We start from the raw sequence: 22,896 nt of genomic DNA on the forward strand, positions 1-22,896 counted from the left end.
CAGGTTTCTGTGCACTTCTCATCAGCTTACATATAAGCAACACACATTGAGCTGTTCATAGATATTTCCAGTCATAAAACCAGAAATAATAAAGGAAATGGAAACAGACAGCAGTTGACTGCAGGCTAACAAAGCAGATAATCACACCATTTAACCTGCTGACATCACCTTGTTAAAGTATCAGTGATCCTTTGAAAATCTGAATGATACGCACATTTACTTGACACTGACACTGAACTTACTTGTTGTCCTTTAAATAAAATGTATGGAAGTACTGAAGCCTTTCCGTCTTTAATAAAAGTAATTGGATCACAGCATATACATTTGTTTGTACTTATAATTTGAATGTGGTATTTTTGCTTGCGGTGACAAAACTTGAGAATCTTACAACTACTCCATCCCTGGTCAGAACAAAAGAGCCAAAAGGGAAGTGGAGACCGGTGACAGGAAGGACAGAGTAGATGACAGTCATAGGTTTTGTCACAAGTTATAACAGTTAAATATTAGCTGAGCCTTCTCAAAGTCAATGACATCCGCCACTAATTTTGTTAAATTTATAAAAGGTTGGGCGAACTGAAATGTATAATTTTTACTCCTTTATTCATTACAAGCTCAAAGAAACAAAGCTCATTTTTATTCTTCATTTATTCTCTTTCCGAAGCATGCTTAAATTAATTCAGAAAAAAGATTTTCAGTCGTGATTGAAGACGACGCAAATATGTTAAATACCTGTCTCTAATGAATTAATTACCTCATCTGCAAGGAGAAAAAAAAAAACACGTCCTTGTGTGTTCACATTTGCTGCCGTCTAATTTCTTAATTCTGAAGAAAAAAGGCACAAATGTTTTGAGCGCAGCAGAGACGTAGAATGTCAAAGCCAAGCTTTTTTTTTTTTTTTTTTTTTGTAATATAAGCTCTCTCAGGTGCATATAATTAGAGCAAATCAAGTAGGAGCATTTATCTGGAGCAGAAGTTACGCCCTCTCTGTGAGAAAGCACTTGACTGTTCTTTGTGTCAGGATATGATGCTGCTGCAAACATCGAAAAGAAGCCTTAATAAAACTTTAAGCCCGCTCACTGCAGAAAATGTAAATCCAGAATCGGTCGGGCAGAGCTGCAAAAAATAAACAGGAAATTATGTATGGCGCTTTAATAACTGAGCTTCTTCTGCCGGCAGATCCATGACAGTAATAACCTCAATCTAACCTGTATTTCTGAAGCAGGCGGCTGCCGGTGGAGAGGGTTTGTCTCCACAGGCCAGATTATGAGTTCACAGCCAGACATGGACAGATGGAGGCAGAGGTTAGTCCTCCCTCCTGTGCTCTGCCACACACACATGCGCACGCACACACATTTGGCAAGCACTTTTTCACAGGACAATTACCTTACGACCTCTGCCAGCCCACACACACGCACACGCACGCAGGCAAATACACTTGGCCAATTACAAACACACTGAAGGAATGATAACAGTCACAGAGGAGCCACTCACACAACCTGTCATGGTGTGCACATACACACTCTACAACGCCTCTAGCTCTGTAAAATATGGCAAGCATCTCTGTTTCTGAAGGGCACAGCACCCATCTGTAGCTCTAGCACACAGAAGACAACCAGACTGTCAGAGTATCCCTGTGTTCTGTATTTATTAGATTATTTTTTACCTTATTTAAACCCTTGCAAAAAAAAAAAAAAGAAAACTCTTTCTTTCTGCTGGGTGATGAGGTCTAATTATTGTGCTGATAATGCAAAGTTTCATTTTTATTCCCTCCTAGCATTTCTCAATTAGCGCTCCCATTTATGGCAACTGTGATGACAAGAAAAATACACAGAATGAGGCTGATTGTTTTATAGTCAACCACTTTGTAAGTTGGTATTACAAATGGGATTCCCAAAATTAAAAAGGATCTTTTCTCTGTTCGGCCTCATGTCTATGCTGCCTGGCTTATTCTCCTTCAGATTAACTTCAATACTCTGTTTAGAGAGCCAGGTTTTGTAATGTAAAAAAATTTGCAATAAATTATTTTTAAAAATTGATGATATAATATCAATTTGTCCTGTAAGATTTCTAAGAAAATTAAAAAAATCTATTAGGTGGAGAATGCAATAAATGAAAAGGTTCAAAAGATTGGTTGCATAAGTTTGCACGAAAAAAAAAATCAAAATACTTTTCTGATGTAGTTTCTGATTTACTTTCAGCAATCAGTTTTCTTGAATTTAGACCGAGCACCTAGGAGACAGAAACTAAAGATCAGACGGACTTCATTGTTGAAGTGTTTCAGTCAGGTAAAAGATTTGAAAAGTTCCATATTTTTAGTTATAAAACATGGCTCAATAAAGCCAGTCTTCGATAATCAGAAAAAAGGTGGAACATTATTTCTTTAGTTGTGTACTACATGTTGTTATATATCGTCATGTTACAACTGCTGGCTTAAACTTAAAGAAGTGCAAATTAGTGAAATGGAAAGAAGATAAGGATTCATCCATCCAATGTCTATATTTGCTTGTTTGTGCAGTTTTGTTCTCTGTGACTTTCTCCCCAAATCAGAGACAAAGTCGCCGATTTTTCCAGACTCTGAAAGGTTCCCAATCAACTTCTTCCTCTCCTCACTGAACAAAAGAAATCCCACAACATGATGCTGCCACCACCATGTAACATGATGGCCCTGGTGGTTCAGGGTGATGTGCAGTGTTAGTTTTTCACCACAAATAAATTTGTGAAAGCCAAAGAGATTAGATTTGGTCTCATCTGACCAGAAACCATGTGTGCCGAGTCCCTGACGGGGTTTGTGACAAATCTCAAATGCACCTACTTATAGCCCAAAGTACCACACTCTACATGTTCACTAATTTGATAACTTTGGACGGCAAGTGGTAACTTTGAAATGATCTATGATGTAAAAACCACATGAAATCCACATTGAAATGTATTGATGTTTATGGCTTTAACACGACAAAATATAATAAACGTCAAAACAAATACAAAAACAGTAAAGCTGAATTCTTAGCTGTCTGAGTGCTCCACAAAGATCTTAAAACATGTGATAGGTCACACTTTAAATGGGAAACACCTGTTACACGTGGCTTATTGAATGGCTCTCCAACTCTTTATGTTCCTGCATTCACCTTGACCACATGCCGTTTCAGTGGCACATAGGAGCGCCACCAGCAGTGTTATCAAAGTCATCAGCTCTTAGTTTTCTGCGATTGAATCTCCTGAATAGGTGATATTTCACCCACACCCTTCCTCCTCCTGCTGTTAGTTTTATTCATCCGTTGTTAAAGAGCACATTTGCAGGCTCATAAAACAAACTGTCACCTCATTTTTCAGGGATCAAGCAGATGCTTTTATGAAGATTTGTGTATTAAAAAGGAAGAATAATTTGGATTTCGTAAACTGCGAACTCGGTGTTAGGGTTACCGTGGCTGCAAAGCAGTTTATGTGTTGCTCATTGACGAGGCCGCATAAACAAGAAAGTGCGTCTGAAAATGTAATGACTGCTTAAATTTGGCAAACTAAAAAGCTCATTCGATAACAAGAAACATTGCAAGGAGTAAATAAACCAAAGAGCTTCACACCTGAAAATATAGCTGATTGCACCATTATGCAGATTAAGAAATTGCTGCAAGAAAACAGGCAATATATATACAGACAGGACAATCAGTTGAAAGTTTACCAAGCTTCCCCATCCAAAGGTGAAAAAGAAAAATAATTAAAGCTCACCATTAAAAAAACTGCAATAATTTTTATAGAAAAAAATTATGCAGCACTAAACCATAAAAAATATTTTAAAGATTCTTACACGTCTTTTCACTGGGTGGCGGTGAATGTGGAACATGAAGAATAAAGGATGAGGAAGTAAGAAAGCCTTATACTCAATTTAGATCCAGAGTTGTGACTCAAGTCTAAGTGTTTAGGTAGAGTTTGTTTAATGAGTCATATTTTAGTATGAAAGTCGCACCGCAGGAAAGGAAGGAGACCCGGCAGCTGCTATAGCGACTGAGAAAAATAATTTGACCTATGCACCAAAACAGAGAGGAAGGTGTCCAAGTTGTGACCTGAAAGCACTCGTTTCAGATTTTTAGTAAGTTCCAACAAAATTGAAGAGTTGAAACTGCATTTCTGTCTGCCAGCTGATGGATGAGAGAAGACGATCTGCAGCGATGGATGCCGTCAGATTTTGAAAATGAAGCAGACTGAAGATGTTAAAAATGTCAGTTTTACAAAAAGAACCTTTAACAGGCTTCGTGTTATACAGTATAACCTGTAGCCTAAGGAGTGTAAATGCAGTAAATGCATCAAGATAAACAGTGCACTCCACATTATTATACAACATTAGTAATGTGTGAATAAACTTTTAAATAAATCAGATCTCTAGCAGTGGACATCGACCTTCTTTACCACCTAAACTTGAATCCTTCCCACACAAATATGACAAATGCTTGTCACATTTTACAGGTGTTAATTACTGCTCTAACTACAGGAAGGAGGAAGTTAATCAAAGTAGCTTTTCCAGACTCTCTGGCCCTTACTCTACATATTAGATGTTGAAGTTCACAGGAATGTTGGGAAAAAAACAAGTCTGACTTGTTTGAAAGAGTATTGAAGAGATGCCAAAACTCTTCAAAAACTCTTCAATGAAAGATAATAAAAGCAAAGTACAGATGCCTGGCCATAAAATGTGCAACGTTTGGTCACAAAAACCTCTTGTGACCAAACGACCAAAGTGTGAAATGTGCATCCATCTGTTTGACAGTTAAAGCTCGTTTTACGACGGTCAATATGTGACAGAACATTTCAAAACACAGGAAAGAAAATCAACAATTAAATGGCAAAAAAAAAAAGGCCTACAAATACGTCCTTTGAATCATTGCTGCTAAATGTGGTTCTGTAAGCTTCGGAGTTGCAGGTTGTACCTAGTTGTTTTTTTTTTACTCACTGCTTTTCCTCTTTGGCTTTATTTTTATTTAATACTGCTAGCATCTAATCTGTATGTATTTTTGTACCCTTGAATTTTAAATCAGTTCAGTACCTGGTGAAACCAGAGCCTGCTTTTTATTGTGTCCTGATACAGAAAACCTGAGAATTGAACCCTTTGTGTGTATCGAGGATGGATTTTCTTTTTTCCTATACCTACTGAATTAGTGTTTCTTTTCTACCTATAAAATCCTTCAAGTTAAGCTTTGGTGATGTGTAAATTTCTAGAAAGCCATGCAAATCTCTGGAAAAATCACCGGCTTATGTCCACATTTCATATTCGCCGTTACCTAAAATGTACATTTCCACAGATTATCCAGATAAGAAGCTAAAAATGCTACATTACAGGTTATTTGGTTCTACTGGACGTGTTTTTGGTTGGTGTGATGCGGCGACTGACTGCAGACAGCTGTGAGTCTGTGACTAAGATCTTATCATAGTTGACTCAGACACATTTTTCAGCTATTTGTCTCAAAGGGGAGGACCGGTTTTATCAAGTGATACTGCTTGTTATGACCATTTACAAGGTCAAAAATCCCCACATATTTCCACTGTCATGTGTCGGAATAAAATAAACTGTATTTGATTAACTCTTTCACCCTCTTATTTGACTTTTCAGTCTCTAAATGTATTGATTTTGTGACTAAATAAAAACTGCGCGTGAATAGAGATGTGGAGGTTCACCTCATACCAGAAATAGTACAGCTCAAAGTTTAAAACTGAGTCAATAATTGATTAAGCCAGCATGTTTTCATGTGAAGTATTTCAAAAATACCTGTAAATGATTTGGAGAATGATTAGAGGCGCACTAATAATCGATCAGAGATGAAAATTGGTCAATTTCTCTTGATGAAGAGATCAAATCCTGTGTTTGATTTTTATCCTATTAATTTATTGCACTACAGCTAAGAATCCCGTCCTGTTCAGGCTACTTTATTTACTTTGGCGCACGTTTCATAAACTTTCATAAGTTCATAAAAGTCAAATACAGAAACTAAAAAACTAAATCAAAGATCCTGCTGGACATCGTTTTTCTTTTTTACATAAAAATCCTTGGAATAGAAAAAATCTAAATAGCTGGAAATTTGAAAGTCTTTACATTGGTCATGCTCATTTTAACAGTTTTTTTTCCTGCGGCAAATTAAAACCAGATCTGAAAAAGTCCCCAAAAATATGATATTTTTAACTGTGGTCAGTTTCAAAGAACTTTAATCATGATTCATCAATAAATTCATGAAATTACTGAATCACAAAACCTACAAAAAACAAACATCTTTGATACTATTTTGGCTGGAAATACAAGAAGCGTCTGGAAGAAAAGTTAAACGTAGTGAATTGAAATCAGTCCACAGTTTTGTGTTTAAAAACCTCACTGCAGAGCGAGCTTAAAGCGGAAATTCAGATCCTGTAAACGAATGTTTGTTAGTATCAGTGTCTCTTTCCTGCAAAAAGCAGCTGAAGCTTGTTTTAAAAGTCCTTCAGATTCTACAGCAGCCATTCACTCCTTACACTCAGCATAATTTAAGGTTGATACGGAAAGATTTGCTCAGTTCAAGTCAGCTAAAAAAAACACTAATGTTCATTTAGATGTTTTCTGAATAATATCAACACTACTCAGTATTTGTGTGTAATACCATATTATGACACACAATGCACCATAAAAAGGTATTACCCTCAGCCACAACCACCAATGGTACAGAAATGGCAAAAAAAGAGAAAAAAATGTTCCGTTATTGTGAGCTGACAGAATTGAGCCGAGTTTTCATTTGAGATGGAATTACTAAATTTGTAAATGTGAATGCACATTTACTATTGTAAAGTATAAAAATGTGAAACAATTTGTTTTACTTTGACTACATCAATAGCATTAGCTTAAGTAAACCACAGACCCCTGTACCATTGCTAATAGTCTGTACAATATTTAATGTAATTGATTCTGATATGCCGTCAGAGGAAAAAAAATAGAGATAATGTAATTTGGTTATATTCACTTTATAAAGACAAAAGATCCTTTAATTTTTTTCTCCCTTAATTTACACCAGCGACAGACTGTCTTCAACGCAAAAAAGCTGCACTGCATGACGAGTTAATTCATTTGAACTATGTTTATTAATCTCCACATGTAAGGCAGAATCTGCTAAATGTGGAGGTAAACTACATTAAGGTGGAATGGTTTTACACGACTTGATACGTCAGTAGAAGGAAGGACAAACTATTCCTTCTTTGACATTCATGCACTCTTTTTTTGTTTTTACAAGGCCAAGTTAAGTAAATCCCTTTGTTCTGATTGTCCCTTCTTATAAAAATTACTGGCTGCTTTCAAAAGATGGTAAAGATTTCCCACAATTTCCATGTAACAAACAACGCTGGTCTTTGAGAATCCAACGCTTCCAGCACGAAACATAAGTACATGAAAAGGCAAATGACAAAAGAGATTTTCTTATCAGCAGAGTCTTAGGTGCAAATCTCTCCTTGTGTGAGCATTAAGTAACCTTTAGTGCCTCGCTATTGTTATTTATTACTTTATTGATTGTTAGATTCTATAAAAGCATATCAACATCAGAGGTCTGGCATAAAAACCGCTGGCGAGCCGCCATGCGTTGTGATGGGTTATTCAAATTATATTACTGGATTAGCCTGTGTGTTTATGCAATCATTACAGAATAGAAACAAGCTAATAAGCATTCAAGATGCCAAGATAATTAAATGTTTTGTAGACTAAGTTTTGAAGATACTGTGAAGCAGTTCTGTTTGAAGCTGTAAAGAGGTCCAATTATCCTGCAGTCTGACTTTTGTCCAACCATTTATATTATTGTTGTTGTTCAGCTCTCTAATGCAAAAATGCAATGAACAACTTTCACACAATTGTGCTCCTAAAAGATGAATAAGAATCATTTTATCTTTACCGACACATTAAAATGAGAAGTGTGTTTTTGTTCGCGTCATGATGCATAACGCTGCTTCTGCATGTGGATGCAAATTTACTAGATGTTAATTGATACCTTTGCGAGATTACTATAAGTCTAACCATTTTCTATGTTAGGGTTATGCATGTGTGTCCACAACGGCCTGCTCATTTGGGTGATCGTGTGCATACATGTGTGTGTGCATTCATATTTATGTCCCCCTGTCCAAAATATGTCACTTTCTCTCCGGCTGTGCTGGCAACACGCTGATGACTCAGCCCATTCAACACATTAATCCTGTTTCTTCGCAAACTGTACTCGGCCCACGCTGAGTTTTTAATATGCTGCATATATTACAGACCATCTGATTTCAGGAAAGCAAGTCCATGCGAGCTGAACATGACGTCTTAAGGTTTTTTGTTAGGAGCCATTACAGTGTTGCGGTGGCAAGAGCTGAGAAAAAAAAAAAAAAAAAGCGGTAATACTGGGTCAAAGTTGCGCATACTGTCAAATCTATATCAGTCACAATCGCTTAACCCGTATCGACATTTACACAACAGCATTGAACACAACACATACTAGGCATTTGCATAAACTTTTGTAATCTCACTTTAATACAAATGAATACAAAGAAATTTGAAAATGAGCCACTGAAAAATGGGAAGTTGGTAAAACAGACAGAAAACGCAGTGAGTTTCTAGTCATGGACGCCAGTGATAAAGTTAGAGCAAAGGGAAATGGCTGAAACTTTAGACTTATCATGCTTTATTGTGTAAACATTACTTTGTTTTATAACGTAACATAAAAAAATATTTTATAACATCTTTAACAGTCATTATTTCTGCTATTCAATTGGCCTTACAGCCCAGTTTAAAAACTGCTTTCAAAGCCATACCACCACTCAAAAATAATATCGCACTTTAATTATAATCTTCAGTAAGAATCCAGAGGTATTAATGTGAATTTATTTGCACTTATAAAGCGTGTCTCACAGACTAATCCTGACGAAAGAGGGCAAATTAATTTTACTGAGCCAGACTGAGTATGATTTTCATGTATGAAAATCTCAATTCACAAGTTCTTAAGGTGATATTTCAGTTACTGGTATTCTACTGTAATGTTAGTTATATTACAGTGGTCAGTTTTATAGTCTTTTGAAGCTCAGGACAGATTTCAAGTAGGATTCCTCCATCAAAATCGACAAATATGTACCAGCAGGAAGTTGCTTAGAGTTATGTTTGTTTTGATCAGACGTTATAATGCCTCATATTTCATAAGAGTAAACCAACCCAAGATGATATCAGAACCATGATAGCAATAGTGTATAACATGAAAGTTTTAGAAATCAAAATAGAATTAAATGAGGGATGTTAGCATTTGGCTGATATCCCTTAATTGATGAAAATAATTAGCTCAACTAAATGATACTAACTGGTGCAAAATGATTTGCTTTTGGTCACAAAAGTAGATTGGGACACAAATGTAACACATGAGTCAAAGAGTGTAGGAGCAGATTATTCTAGGGTTGTTTTGTTGTTATCTTTAGTTTTTCTTCTAATGTGTTATTGAGCGTCTAGAGCGGATGTGCCGTTACTCTTCGATTTGCAGGTCAGATTTAGTTACACTTCAACATTGTCCATATATTGAAAACTTAAACAGGTTATTTATCTGTGTACCGAAATTGAATTTAAGTTTCTTTAACTAAGCACAAGTTTAAATCATTAGCTCCCCAACGTAAATTGCATTACTTTAGGGCCTGTTGGAGTTATTACACGTCTTATTGCCAACAATCCTTTATTTTGTGTAAAATTCCGCAGTCTAGTTTTGCACTGTTTTGTAACGAGTGTCAAGCAACATCCTGTTGCCACCCGAGCAATTAAGCCTTCTAAGAATTTTCCAGACGGACATCGGTCTTCGCCTTTTCACACAGAAATCTGCACTGCTTTAATTTTCATTTATGACTCAAAACATGAAACAGCCTGCTAATTATTCACACAGCGACAGCTGTTGCTGTTCTGTCAAATCTGCATAAATCAGCCAGTCGTTTCTGAATGGAAGAGCGTCTCCGTCGCAGGAATTAACTCACACAATTTGTGAGTGGATATGGCATCGATTAGCAACAACAATCATTAATTTGCTGTGACTGGTTCCTCTAGATATTTGTTCTGAAAACCCCTTTGGTCTTCATAAACAGAAAACATTGAATAGTAATTGATGCAACCTCTCACAGGAGCTGATGTACATCTTATATTATTAAAAGCTCTTTACATCTGTCTAGTCTGAAATTACTTCAAGATGCTTGCAAAAGCCACGTTTTTAAGAGAACCTCGGATTTCTAGCACTAACTGAAACAACAGCTGATCATGTAATGCGTGGATATTATTAGGACATAGTCTGCTGCAACTGAAAGGCAACAAGGCACCTTCACAAAACCAGGAGATATCAGATAAAGTTAGAGGAAAAAAAGAAAAATCTGATGAGGGAGACAAAAACAAAAACTGAAGGAAAGAGAAGCAAACACAGCAAATAGATGTTCAGGTGTGAAGCTTCCTAAGACTTACCAAAACACTGATATTCCCCATGTTACGAGAAAAAAATCCAGCATCTTCTTAATTAACAATTACCAAAATCCCGTTCACACCCTAAGTGCTATTTTCAGCGCTTAATGGGAGTTATAAAGAAAAGCCTGTGAGATTTTACAAAATAAGCAAAGTAGTCTTGTTATCATCACTGAAAGAAGACGGTGTGTCTGCGGGATTGTGCGACTGTGTAGGTGTTTGTGTGTAAGCGAGCACCTGTTATTTTTTTCCAAAGCAATTCTCCTAAAGAAACATTTATGCAAATACTGAAGCACAGCCTGCAGTAGTAACACCTGTTTTTAGTTAAACTTTCCAGATACACCCAGGTTTCTCTTGAGTGTCATGAATCTTCATTCTTCTGATATTTTATGCAGCGATGTTTGAAGAAATTAGCTGGTCAGAAACTGAAAAATCCTATCCTTTTCTGATGCGTGAACATACCATCCTTAAAGACTCGCAGATTGCAGTAACACAACTCCTTTTCAGTAAGGACTAAGTTAGGTGTTTTGGTATAGGTGGGGTGATTAAAGATGTGACTGTGTGATACAGACATGTTCAGCCATGTCTGTGGCTTATTCAAACTTTAAGATAAAATAATACAACAAAGTTGCTCTGTTTTATCCTTTAAAAAGTCAAAACAAAGGTAAAGGTCCATATTCTGTAGCCAATAGACAGGGAGAGCCGTGTTTACAGGTAGCAATGCTAACCATGCAAAACCTGTTTACAATTATTATGTTAGCAGTAGAATAAAAAATCTAATTTACATACAGTATTTTTACCATTTTAAAATGATTTTAAAACGGTAAATTTAAAAGAGACTATAAGAGAAAATTAATGGACAGTCAAGTTTAAACAGCAATAATTATAGTTCTTACAAAAAACGGTGAACTCTGCTGCAAAACTCTGATTGGTGTCATTACTAGTCCAATATAAAACATGATTCTTTGTATGCGAATTTACCCTTACAAAAACTTTTCCGCTACTACTAAATGTATAATAGTGTAAAGCGCTTTGGGTGATCAATTTAACTGGAAAAGCTCTATGTAAGCTTAGTCCATTTATAAGTAGTGGATTTGCAGTCTGCAGCTTTAGGAGTAATCATTTCAACAACCAACTTTGTATTTAGAAATATGTACTTTTTAATCACCTTAACATTACGGTAGGTTTTGAAACAACAAAGCTCAAACAATATAAGATCACAATTAATTTCTCCAACAGCAAAAAATTTCCATAAACCCGAGACATGGGGGGGGGGGAAAAAACGCCCTTTGACACACCAATCTTCTGATTATGTCTTTATTGTCTGAATGAATAAACAGACAAATAAAATCACACTTTTGAAAGCAGTGACAACTGCAGCAGCGCCGAATCAATAGCCATAAAATGTAATAGAATTGTCTCCGTTATTATCAAGTTTACTGGACCTCAAAGAGAGTCATAATCAATATTTTCGGCAGCCATTAGCAGCGCTTAAATTGGTGAGGTAATGCTAAAATTTCACCCTCCTACATTCTCGTTTTATGGCTTCAGGTAATAAAGTTTTTGCTCTCAAAATCAAATCGCTGCCTCCTCCTCTCGCCACACTGACTCATTGTGTTATGATAGTTAGTAGCCCGTGTGGATCTTTCGAAATCAATAAGTACGACAAAATGCATTATTTAGGGAGGCCATTGTGTGCCACTGCAGGACGGTGCACTTATTTGTACGCAAGTACAGCTTGATGCAAATATAACTCTCTGCTGCTCATTTGTACAGAGTAAAGGGCTCTCCCTGCAGCAGCAGTTATAACATTTGGCAAATACTTACTGCAGCCCCTGAGAGGCCTTTTCACATCAAGTCAGCTTATTAGGTAACTGATGCTTCAACCTCTCAAACCAATATACCTGTTTTCCCCTCCTGGCTGTTGTTCTGCAAAACCAAGCCCATTATAATCCCTCTCCTTTCCCCCACTGTCTTCCTGTGGCTCGGTCGATATGTTGGACAGCCATACACGTGCGTGGGGAGATAATGCAAATGTCTCTATAAATAGGGACAATAATGCTGACAGTAGCACTCTCCAAAGTGAGATATCGCAGTGTAATTTTCACTAACATGCACAGGCACAAATCCAGGTATCCGGTAAACAGTAGCAAGGGGAGAAGAAAAAAAAAAAAAAGAACCCCAACTCTGTCGCTCTGTGCTTCATCACAGCGATACTCCTGAAGCAGCACAAAAATGCTTGAGTTTGCAAACCAAACACATTTCACATTTATGCTATATGAGGCTCAAAAACAGGAGCGTGCCACAGAAAACAGATCAATGTCTCCAGAACATCTTGAACAAACAGCACAGCAACTCCGATCTGCAGCCGACTAAATAACCTGAATATTGACTTTGCTATATGTTGGCCTCTGCGGCTCATGTAGTGTATTATGTTCAGGCACACTTTAATGCTCAGATCCATTTGCCACTCAAGCAGCTCACATCCCTAGCATGCACCTACATCTCTTTTTTTTTTTTTGCTTTTTATTTTGCAGCCGGTTTTTCATAAAAACCTACTAAAACCACAATATAGCTGTATCCCATGCAATATTTCCCCAGTCTATATAAGTCAGAGCAGCGTAATAAAGAGCAGCCATCAAATTATGCCTGGTGTACAAGCTTCTAACCCAAACTTTGAGAGCACAATAGAAGCTGAGGTAAAAACCGATGGGATGAAAAAATAATTGAGACGGATAGAGCAGAGCTGCGAGCCTCATCCTTCATCTCTGTCACGCTTTTTTTTTTCTTTCCCCTCCCTCGCTTTCTCACCTTTCAGCTCATGATGAATGACATCAGAGAAGTCGGGCTCCTCGCCCCACCAGAAGATCCACAACTCCCTGGCATCGGGCTTGATCTTGCGACGCCACACACACAGCAGGTTGGCCTGTACGCAGTGCATGAAGCTGCGCAGGACCGGGTCGTCCTGGGCCGGGGCCGAGATCACCGGCCCGTACTCCCCACCGCTGCAGAAGCTGTAGCGGCGCCATTTGATGCCCGTCAGCTCCGCCTGGAAGAGGAGAGTAATGATTAAAGCGTTGCAGCAGTGAATGTTTAGCTAAAAATTAGTTCTTGTTAGGCAATGTTATCACGACAGTCTGCTCAGAATAATTTTTGCTTGTGTGTGTGTGTGCGTGTGTGTGTTGCTATTATAAACAGAAAGACGCTCCAAGTCAGCTTGAGCACAGTTACCAGACACACATATATCAATAAAGTCTTATTTAAGACATCTTGCTCTAGGTAAAACTTATTTTTCCAACAAGTAGTCAATGAAATGGTAAGAACAAAAAACTCTAGTATAAAATGTTTCAAAATATAAAAAATATTACACAGTAATATCCCTTTGAGTTTGACACTAGACAGTTTGAAGTAATTTGTCTTTTTTTTTAAATACCGAACAATTTTGCCATATTGGCTTGGACAATTTTTCCCCGAATAAATACTAAAAGCTTCTGTTTTCTGTCTTGCCATGTTTGGAGGCCTAATGAAAAGCTTGTGTTACACAGGTCTAAATCTGAAGTAATGAAGCTAATTTTATGTAACGTCAAGTCCTGCCAGGTACACGCTTCACTTTTGATGCATCTAATTTAAATAATCTGAGTGTATTGGGCTGAAAGGTGTGGAATTTCCAGAATTTTTCTGAATCTTTAACGGAAATGAGAACGACAGCAAATCTTGATCACCGAAGACAGAGTTTAACGTTTTACATCAATAATTAATATTTGGGTAAAGTTCTGAAAATGCAGAAGTGGAGACGAACATGTTCTAAATATCAGCAGCGGCCTCGTTTACTGGTGATCAAAATATGTAGGCCATGGTGTGATGAAGTTATAATTAATAAAATGTCAGACATCACAGACAAGTATACAGGAAAAGCTGAAGTTTTCAACATTACACCAACTGGTTGTCATGATGTCACATGATGTCACTGGTGCTGCTGACGAGGGAGAAAGCAGAGTTATGACACATGCTGTGCATGGATGTTGCTGAAAGAGCGAACTCCAGCACTTCTCTAAACTATAGGACTACATGGGTGAAAGTGACTGCAGAGCAGCAAGCGTCTGTATAAAAAGTGGGACTTTCATCAGCATGCGGCCATCTATGTTGCCGTGGAAGTTCAGGGAAACAGCTGCTCCCGTCAATCAGTCAGTGAAATGATTTCTGCAGGTTTTCATCGATAGCAAAAAAAAAACACCTGCTAGTGTAGACTGAGGTAGAAAGTAATTAAAGCTTCATTTCTATGTCACTGATGTGTGTTGCGCTTTAAAGACTCTAAATAAGACACTGACTTCATATTATTAGCAATTATTACAGTGATAACACTGGACAACACAGCTGGGCACATCACATACCTTCCATATCAGCAATATAAACATTCTGTAGGGCAAAACTGATTAATTGATTTTCCAAAATCAGGGGCTGCTCACTGGCAGGTTGCTGCCCTGGGCAGTGAGCCACATGGCCGAATGACTGACATTTTGAGTTCTTCTTTGGTTCATTTGCTGCCAGGCTAATGTACAAAGCACTAATGAATTCATGATCATCTCCAGAAGTTTTCACCTTTCCAAACATTTGTCCTCAACCAAAACAAAAATGTTACTTTCCTCACAACATTCTACTGCAACAAACTGAACTCATCACAAGGACTCAACAGCTTAGGAGCAACACAAGGTTGTTGTAAAAAAAAAAAAAAAAAAATAGGAGAAAAGGAACATCAGCCGTCTTATTGTTTATCAGATGCTTAAGAGGGAAGTTTTGTTATTGTATGTAAATACTCCATAAAGTGTAGCAGGAAACTGAAACCGAGCCAGACGCTGTCATGTGTAGATACACTTGTAATGAACATTCCTCCGTTGTGATTGTGTACGCTTCCTAAGGGGCAGGGTAACAGTTTCTAAGCATGCTGTGAAGATTTTTAGAAATGTGGACTCCAGAAAGAGAGCATCAGATCTCTTTATAAAAACACACATCTAACATCAGGACAGCCCTGAGACACAGCTGCTGCAAATGCAAAGCTCATTTGGACACTTGGTTACATAGCAGTCAACTACTAGGGACTTATGGAAAGGATTTCTGGATGTATCATAACACATCATACAGTTCGGAAAGACCAACCCTAAGTGCTAATCTTTCCTGGAAGTTCCTGAAAAATATCTTAAAGAAATAATTTAAAGATTGTTGTAGCTATGCAATTCTTTTTGTGAGAATAAACCAGCTACCTCAGACAGCACTGGGGTTAGGTTTCTTCAAAAGGAGTAGGACTTCTTAAGTGAAGTGATGAAATTATAAACAGTTCATTTCAGCTATAAATCCACACAGCATACACCCAAATCAAAGAAGGACTTTGTGAGAGGACAATTATTGTCTAGGAATGGCCTATAGGCATTTAGTCTGGTGCTAAATTTTACCAGAAACATGTGATGTGACCTGCAGATGGTTGTTGACAAGAGATGTCTTTACAATCTGAGGTATTCAGACAACTTTTGCCAGGCAGCGAGAGCAAATGTTGCTACGTCTAGATGTGTGATGCTGATAAGTTTACGAGTGTGCAAATGCAACCAGGCCACTTCAGCTTTTTCATTCTGTTGTTTCACATGAATATGTCTCTTTTTAGTAGGAGTGTACATCTTAATTTTCACATTATATAAATCTGTTGTATATATATATAGATATACATGTATCTATATACATATATATATACAGCAGATTTACTTTTCAAGATTCTGTCTTGTAAATCCATTATCTGATTTTGAAGTCTGCTTTTTTTTTTACATATTGCGCTTTCAGATAAAAATGCTGATCAGACAGAGCTCGTTTCATCAATAACTCCACAGTCGCTGTCAGCTTTTGCACTCTTCCTGTTTACATGACTACAAGGCTTGTGAAAATGTTTAAGATCAGTCAGTGTCTCGCTGATAAGCAGTTAGAACCTCGCACACGGCATCGCTTCACTTGAGGAAGACTAAATAGTGTAATCGCTGCAGAGAGACGAGGAGAGAGACAGCAAGGCATAAAAATGGATATGAGAGGAACAGCTGAGTGAAGTCAAGCTGAAGAACCAGCATGTTGACTCATGAGGGAGGGAGAAACAAGCAGAACATTACTATCTGGATACCGTTTGTGTTGCTTTTACCAGTAACGGATCCAAGTTACAAGTTTGCATACACTCATCAAGGCTAATATTTTTTATGTGAAATAAATTTTGACTTTTAGAAACCTCTGATTGATTCCTCTTCCAGGGGGGAATGATTACACGTAATACGTATTGCACACAGCTGAGGTTTCTGTGGATTTTCTCTAATCCACACATTGTCAAAATTATACATACATGCTCAAATAAATACAAACATCCCCCACTAATATTTGGTTTCATATCACTTAGCAAGTTGCAGAGAAACCTCAAGGCGTTCGTAGCCATCAGCCAGGTTCTTGCAAAATTCTGGTTAAACATTTGACAGCTTTTCTTTTCAGAACTTGGTAGATATCTCCTCAGTTGGTTGCTTTCCTGGTATTCATTATTGGTTTTCAATGCAAGGTCCATACATTTTCCAAAAGTAACACATCTGCGCTGAATAAGACCCTTATCATGATGCTACCAAGAAGACGCTACAATGAAACTTTTCTCCAGAAAGTGACTGCACTTGGAAACTAAGTGAGATTTAAGGAAGTATTATTAGGAGTGAATGTAAATATTTAAAAGTGTGTAAAAGACAAAAAAAAACAAAAAAAACATAAAATTAAAACATGTGCAGCCAGCTCTTAATTTTAAAAGTCTATAAAACAAAGAATTCAAATTCATCAGAAAATTTTTATATGGATTTAATGCCATTGATAAACATGAAAGTAGATGTCTTACAAATGTATTTGTTTTCTGTTTTCCTCAGAAACAGATGCATACTCCATTTTTTTTTTCCATGAAAACACTCTGTGCTTTGGAAACTTTTTACTATGTTTGTTGGTGTCTTTGTGTGTGCAACTGTGCATGAATGAGCGCGGTTCACAAAAGGCATTGCCGAGCAGGAAAGAGATTTGGCATGCAGGGGTGGGGGAGAAGTGGAGGGGCTGGGGTCTCAACACTTTGCACTGCCCTCCTCTTCTCCCCTGTGTCCACCCAGCTGTGAGGATCGTGTTTGGCACACTAGCCTGGGCACCGAGCCATCCGACGACAACCGAGAACAGAAAAATACTGACCCATTTTCACACTAGGACAGGTAGAAAGAGGCAGCTGAAAGGAAAACAAAGCCTGCAGAGTGTTTGAGTGGTTGAAGAAAAGCCCGCTTCTCAGGTTTGACGATTGTGGAGGAAGGCACTAAGCATGATTATGTAAATTTAAGTACAAAAAAATAAAAAATAAAATAAAATCTGCATAAAACATTTGACTTCTACAGATCTAACCTTCAACGGAGCGTCCTAAAGGTGAGCACAAACTAAGCCGTGAGCATGACCCCTGTGAGCATCCAAACAGTAGAGTGCACCCATAATTACAAGGATGTCCCTCCTGTAATGACAGCATGTGTAATGAAAGACATAAACATTGGCGCTGTGATAAGCCAAGCACTAAAATTAGCCATGACAAGGTCAAGGATGCTGTTTGTCCCAAAGCAAAGAGAAAGACATCTGCTTGCACTGCCTCGTCACTCCCAGTCAATGTCAAAAGTTCCTCCAGTGTTTGGCGCAGCTGTCTGCCAACTGCTGAATGCTAAGGCAAAGACAGGGGTTTGGGGCGGAGGGGGGGGACAAGCACGACATCAGGAAATATATTCACAGCTAAGGCGCACCAGTTGTGTTAAAAAGCAAAACAAGCTCTCCTTCGAACTCATTGATAAATGGGCCTCTCCAGACATGTAAGACAGAAAATTACTCATCTCGGAAACATTTTTCTCTCTCTCTCTCTCCCGCGAAACGCAAAGAGATGAGAGAGGAGCTGTGCTCGTTTCAGCTAAATTCCAACATCAGTCGGATGATGATAAGATATTTTAGAAGGGTAATAAATATTATATTTCAATCTTCTTCCTCTCGTTAAGGGAATCCATGAATAGGCAAATAAGCTTAATTAATAGTATTTCACTAAAACTGCCTAAGCTGGGTACCAGATCATGATAAGCGTGCAAACTGGTTGAAACATCTCAAGATACATCTCTCAGAATCTATATGATGCATGTTTTATGATCGTAGTGGAACATTCCCCTTTCATGACACGAATGTGAAACGACCCTAATCCATTATTCCTCACTGTCAAATAACAATGTGAAACGCTTATTTTTTCTTTTCATTTTTGTAGTGTAGCAAAAAAAAGAAGAAAAAAAAAGGCTCACTGTTAGCAGCTTATAAGATCATTTATATTTCCTGGTTTAATCGGTGGCCAGAGGCTATGCAAACGCAGGTGTTGTGTATTTATCGGCCATGTGGAAAACGCTGTCCTAACACCCCGCTGAACTCCTCTGAATAATTAGCCGGGGCACGGTTGCAGGAAAGGGAAAAGAGCTGCAGTTACATGCTTGCAGGCAGCATCCAGACACAGTAACGCCGATGCTGCACGCCCACATCCCGCTGAGCAGCTATGAGAATGAGCAGAACAGAAGTGCTTGAAAAACACTTCTGTGTTTGGGAAGCAGAGTGGTTTTCCAGCTGATGTACAGTCATGCATCAGAGAACAAAGCTGAGATCCGCCTGCCGATCTACGTTCATTTACTGCCCCTCGGAAAGGTGTTCAGGAATTTGACTTTTTATAATGTTTTTGCTGTTATGAAACACAGAGAATTGCATAATTTGGTTATAAAACTAAGTAACATTTGAACATCTTACATCAAATGTGATGCTCACTGTAATCCAAAAATAATACAAAGTAAAATCCCAAACATAAAAATAAAAAATAAAAAAAAAGATTGTTGAAGTAAAAGTCATAAGAATCTGTTTGCGCAGTTTCCCCTAAGTCATGGAGTGGACAAAGTAAACATGTGGAAGAAAGCTGTCTGCTGACCTTTGACCTTAAAAAATTCATCCCTACAGTGAAACATAGTGTAAGCAGCATCATGCTGTGGGTGTTTATTTTATTTCAAAGGAGATGGATGGGGCTACAAACAAGGCAATTTTGAAAGAAAACCTTTGACACAGCGCAAAAGACTTGAGAGAGGACCAGAAGTCCACCTCTCAGCAGTAAAAAAGCTCCAGCCAGAGTTACAATGGAATGTTTTTGATCCATTCAAAGTCCAGGCCAAAATAAAATCCAGAATTGTGGCTGGACCTAAAAATCACTGTTAAAAGATGCTTTCCATCCAATCTGACTGACATTTTTTTTTACCAATCTGTAAAAATCTGCTCCAGTTCAAACTCTGGATGTGCAAAGCTGGTAAAGAAATTCTCCAAAGGACTTACATCTGTGACTGAAGCTGAACATGGTTCTTCAAAGCACTGACTGAACATCACACATTTAGTATTCATACTACTCCTTCCAGTTCAAACCTTTGCACTTCTTTTTGTTGGTCTGTCACATAAAACTCAAATAAAACACATTAAAGTTTGTTGTCATGACATGATGAATGTGAAAAGTTTAAGGGGTATGAATGCATTTGGAAAACACGATAGCTGCGTGTTTACACGATTGTGTGTGCAGAAATAAACATCCGTGTCAAATCATCTGATAACAGACTGCCAGTTCTCATATTTATTTTGAAACCATTATCACTTGTAACACATAGCAGAAAATCTGTCAGGAATGTAAATGCATCTGACTGGATCTACTTAAAAACAGATGCAGAGCATTTACAATACCAGTTAAAATATAATCAATAAAAACAAGCTTTAATTTATCCAATTAGGGGTGATAAAGACAGTGTGGAAACAAATTAAAGCGGGTTGTTGGCAATATTTCAGGCAAATGCTACTAAATTGAAAATGCATTGCATCATAAAGGCTGATATGAGAAGAAATAACTTGGGGGTGGAGGGGGGGAGAGTCCTCTATTTGGAGTCCCTTTATTTTTGATTTGCTGCTTTTACCTCAAGATCACATCTTAGTCCTTGCTGCATTTCACTGTGCAAGAAATCATAGATCCTTCTCTGCCTCTGCTTCTTAAAAAAAAAGCAGTGGCATGAAAAGGAAAAGACAAATAAGATGGTGAATTTTGTTTCTCTGTCAATAAAATCTGAACTGCTCTAAGCCCCGTGTTCGGCAGGTCCACCAGTTCAATCTCTGATTGAGTGCAGAACCAAAAACAAGAGCTTTTTCCTTCAATTGCCAATACGGACTGGAGCTTTGACCTTACCCTCACCTCTATTATCTTCCTCGTCTTCACTCTCACTCTCATCTCTTAGCACTCTCTCGCTGTCACAGATGCCTATTGAATATGTGGAGAATCTTCTGCTCTTTTTTTTGCCTTATTCTAGTCTTCTTCATGTCTTTTTTCAGAGTAAACACTGAAGTAAAAAATGAATATTTTTAGGCTAAGAAAGAGCAAGTATACATCACACTGCCTCTATAGCATTAAAAGAAAATTCGAACAAATGACAACATTTCTATCTTTATGCACTACATTTGTTTTACAAGTAGTTCATCAAACCTCTGACACCACTGTGAGCTCAGGATGCATCATCATTTCTATCCCAACCGTGCTTGGATCTCAAGGTTCTTGTAAAATAATCAAAAGCCGTTAATGTGTGGCATATTTTCCTCACACAGAAACTGGTTATGAACATGAGGAAACCATCCACCTAGTGATTAAAATATTTGTCGTTCCAGTAATCTTGAAATGAGAAGGAAATCCTTCTGCAGACAGCAAAGACAGAAAGGCTGAGAGAAAAGAATCTGTGAAATGCACCTTTTAGGAATGGCTCTGGAGGATGAAAATATTTCAGCTCGTTTGCCACATGAATTGAGGTTTTGAACAATTTGCGATTTCAGCGGGCTGTGTATGTGAAGTGCTTCCTGAAAGGTATTAAGCAAACTTTTGTGTCCCTGACTTCATTTTGCAGTTCCTGTGAGTCGCTTTTAATGCATTTGTTCATTCATCATTCTCATAGTTTACTTTCATACGGTGGAAGCAGGAGACTGATCCAGCTGGTGTCAGGTGAAATGTGGGATATAACTTGGGAAGCTCACTGGTCCAGTGGGATAACCCACCAATTACAATCAAACTCTCTCTTAAACTCTATATAAAACCAGTAGGTCACTACACATGCATGTTTTTAAAACATTACAACCCTTAACTCTACACAGAAAGGATTTCACAGACAAGATCTGAAATGGCGATACTTCTTCTGTCAGGGAACTGCCTTGATATAAGATGAACCGAAATGTGAACTCTTCACCATGCATGAGGAAAAAGCCAAGAAAATATGTGTTAGCTTTGCTTGTGCGCTGCTGAAGGCCTAGACCTTCATGTTCATAAATCCGAGGTGCTTAAATCTCATCAACAAGCACACTCTCTTAGTCATAGCCTTGTTGGCTTAGCTGAACCAAAGTGTTCCACTCAGGAAAATGCAGTTTGGACTGTGTCCTTATAAGGAGCGATGATGTGTTGATTTGCACATTTTTTACTCATAGAAGAACTGAAAAAAAAACAAACAAGCTAAGTGATTTCTCACCAAGATGTTGATGCAGATTCCTTGTCCTTGTGGTTCCTGAGAGATAAATCATCTAAACGGGGATCTCCCCATACTCTACTTTTCAGAAACAATCTCCGTAGTCGAGTTTCTTCCACTCGCGGCAGAACTCACCAGTCTCTTTACCTGCTGTGTGTTTGTCACTTCCTTTTAAATGGGACTCTTATTGTAACTCTCAATAAGAAGTCACAATCAAGTGGGGAATAAGGTAAACGAGGTATACAGTAGACCATCTACTCATGGTTCAAAATTGTAAATTCACTTATTTGAGTATTTCTCAAAAATCCACAGATTTTTTTCAAAGAAAATATTCAAAACAATGGAAAGAAAATGCAGTGTGGGAAGTTTAAATAACTAGGCACAATGCAGCCAACCCAGAAGCATGATTTATTTTTATTTGGGCTGATAAGAGTGGAGATAAGAAAGACCACTGATATTAGCTCTGTGATATTAGCTCTGTGGTACAGCTAGAGTTTTAACAACTCGCTGTATGGAGAGTAGAGTACTTTGCCTAGTGTCGTCCACACACTGAAATTACGTACTAGTAGTGGCATGAACAACACACGTAAACGGCTAAGGTTTTAGATAAACTCAGCTTTTTAATACAGACAATAGCCATGGTACGTGCCATTAAAGCTAGGAGCTTGGTGACTGCAATGTGTTCATGCCTATGTGAGCATAAGCTACACTTTTCACAAATCCTGCAGTTTGGATAAATTTCTGGCTAGTTAGCATAGCCAACCAATGACGACAGATAAAAAATTTCCCCTTAACAGTAAGTCGTCTCTCTGCCATAAGCACAGCTGTAGCAAAACA

The 22,896-nt window shown here is 37.9% G+C and overlaps 1 protein-coding gene across 2 annotated transcripts in view; it reads right to left on the reverse strand.

Moving 5' to 3' along the window:
* Positions 1-22,896, reverse strand: part of LOC103473798 (mediator complex subunit 13L) — a 100,056-nt gene that overhangs the window by 63,015 nt on the left and 14,145 nt on the right. For both annotated transcript variants that reach the window (XM_008424296.2, XM_008424295.2), the window contains exon 2: positions 13,253-13,490. In XM_008424296.2, coding sequence (XP_008422518.1) covers positions 13,253-13,490 — 238 coding nt within the window. The remainder of the gene's footprint in view (positions 1-13,252; positions 13,491-22,896) is intronic.

This window comes from Poecilia reticulata, linkage group LG12 (assembly GCF_000633615.1).
Source record: "Poecilia reticulata strain Guanapo linkage group LG12, Guppy_female_1.0+MT, whole genome shotgun sequence".
Taxonomy (NCBI): domain Eukaryota; kingdom Metazoa; phylum Chordata; class Actinopteri; order Cyprinodontiformes; family Poeciliidae; genus Poecilia; species Poecilia reticulata.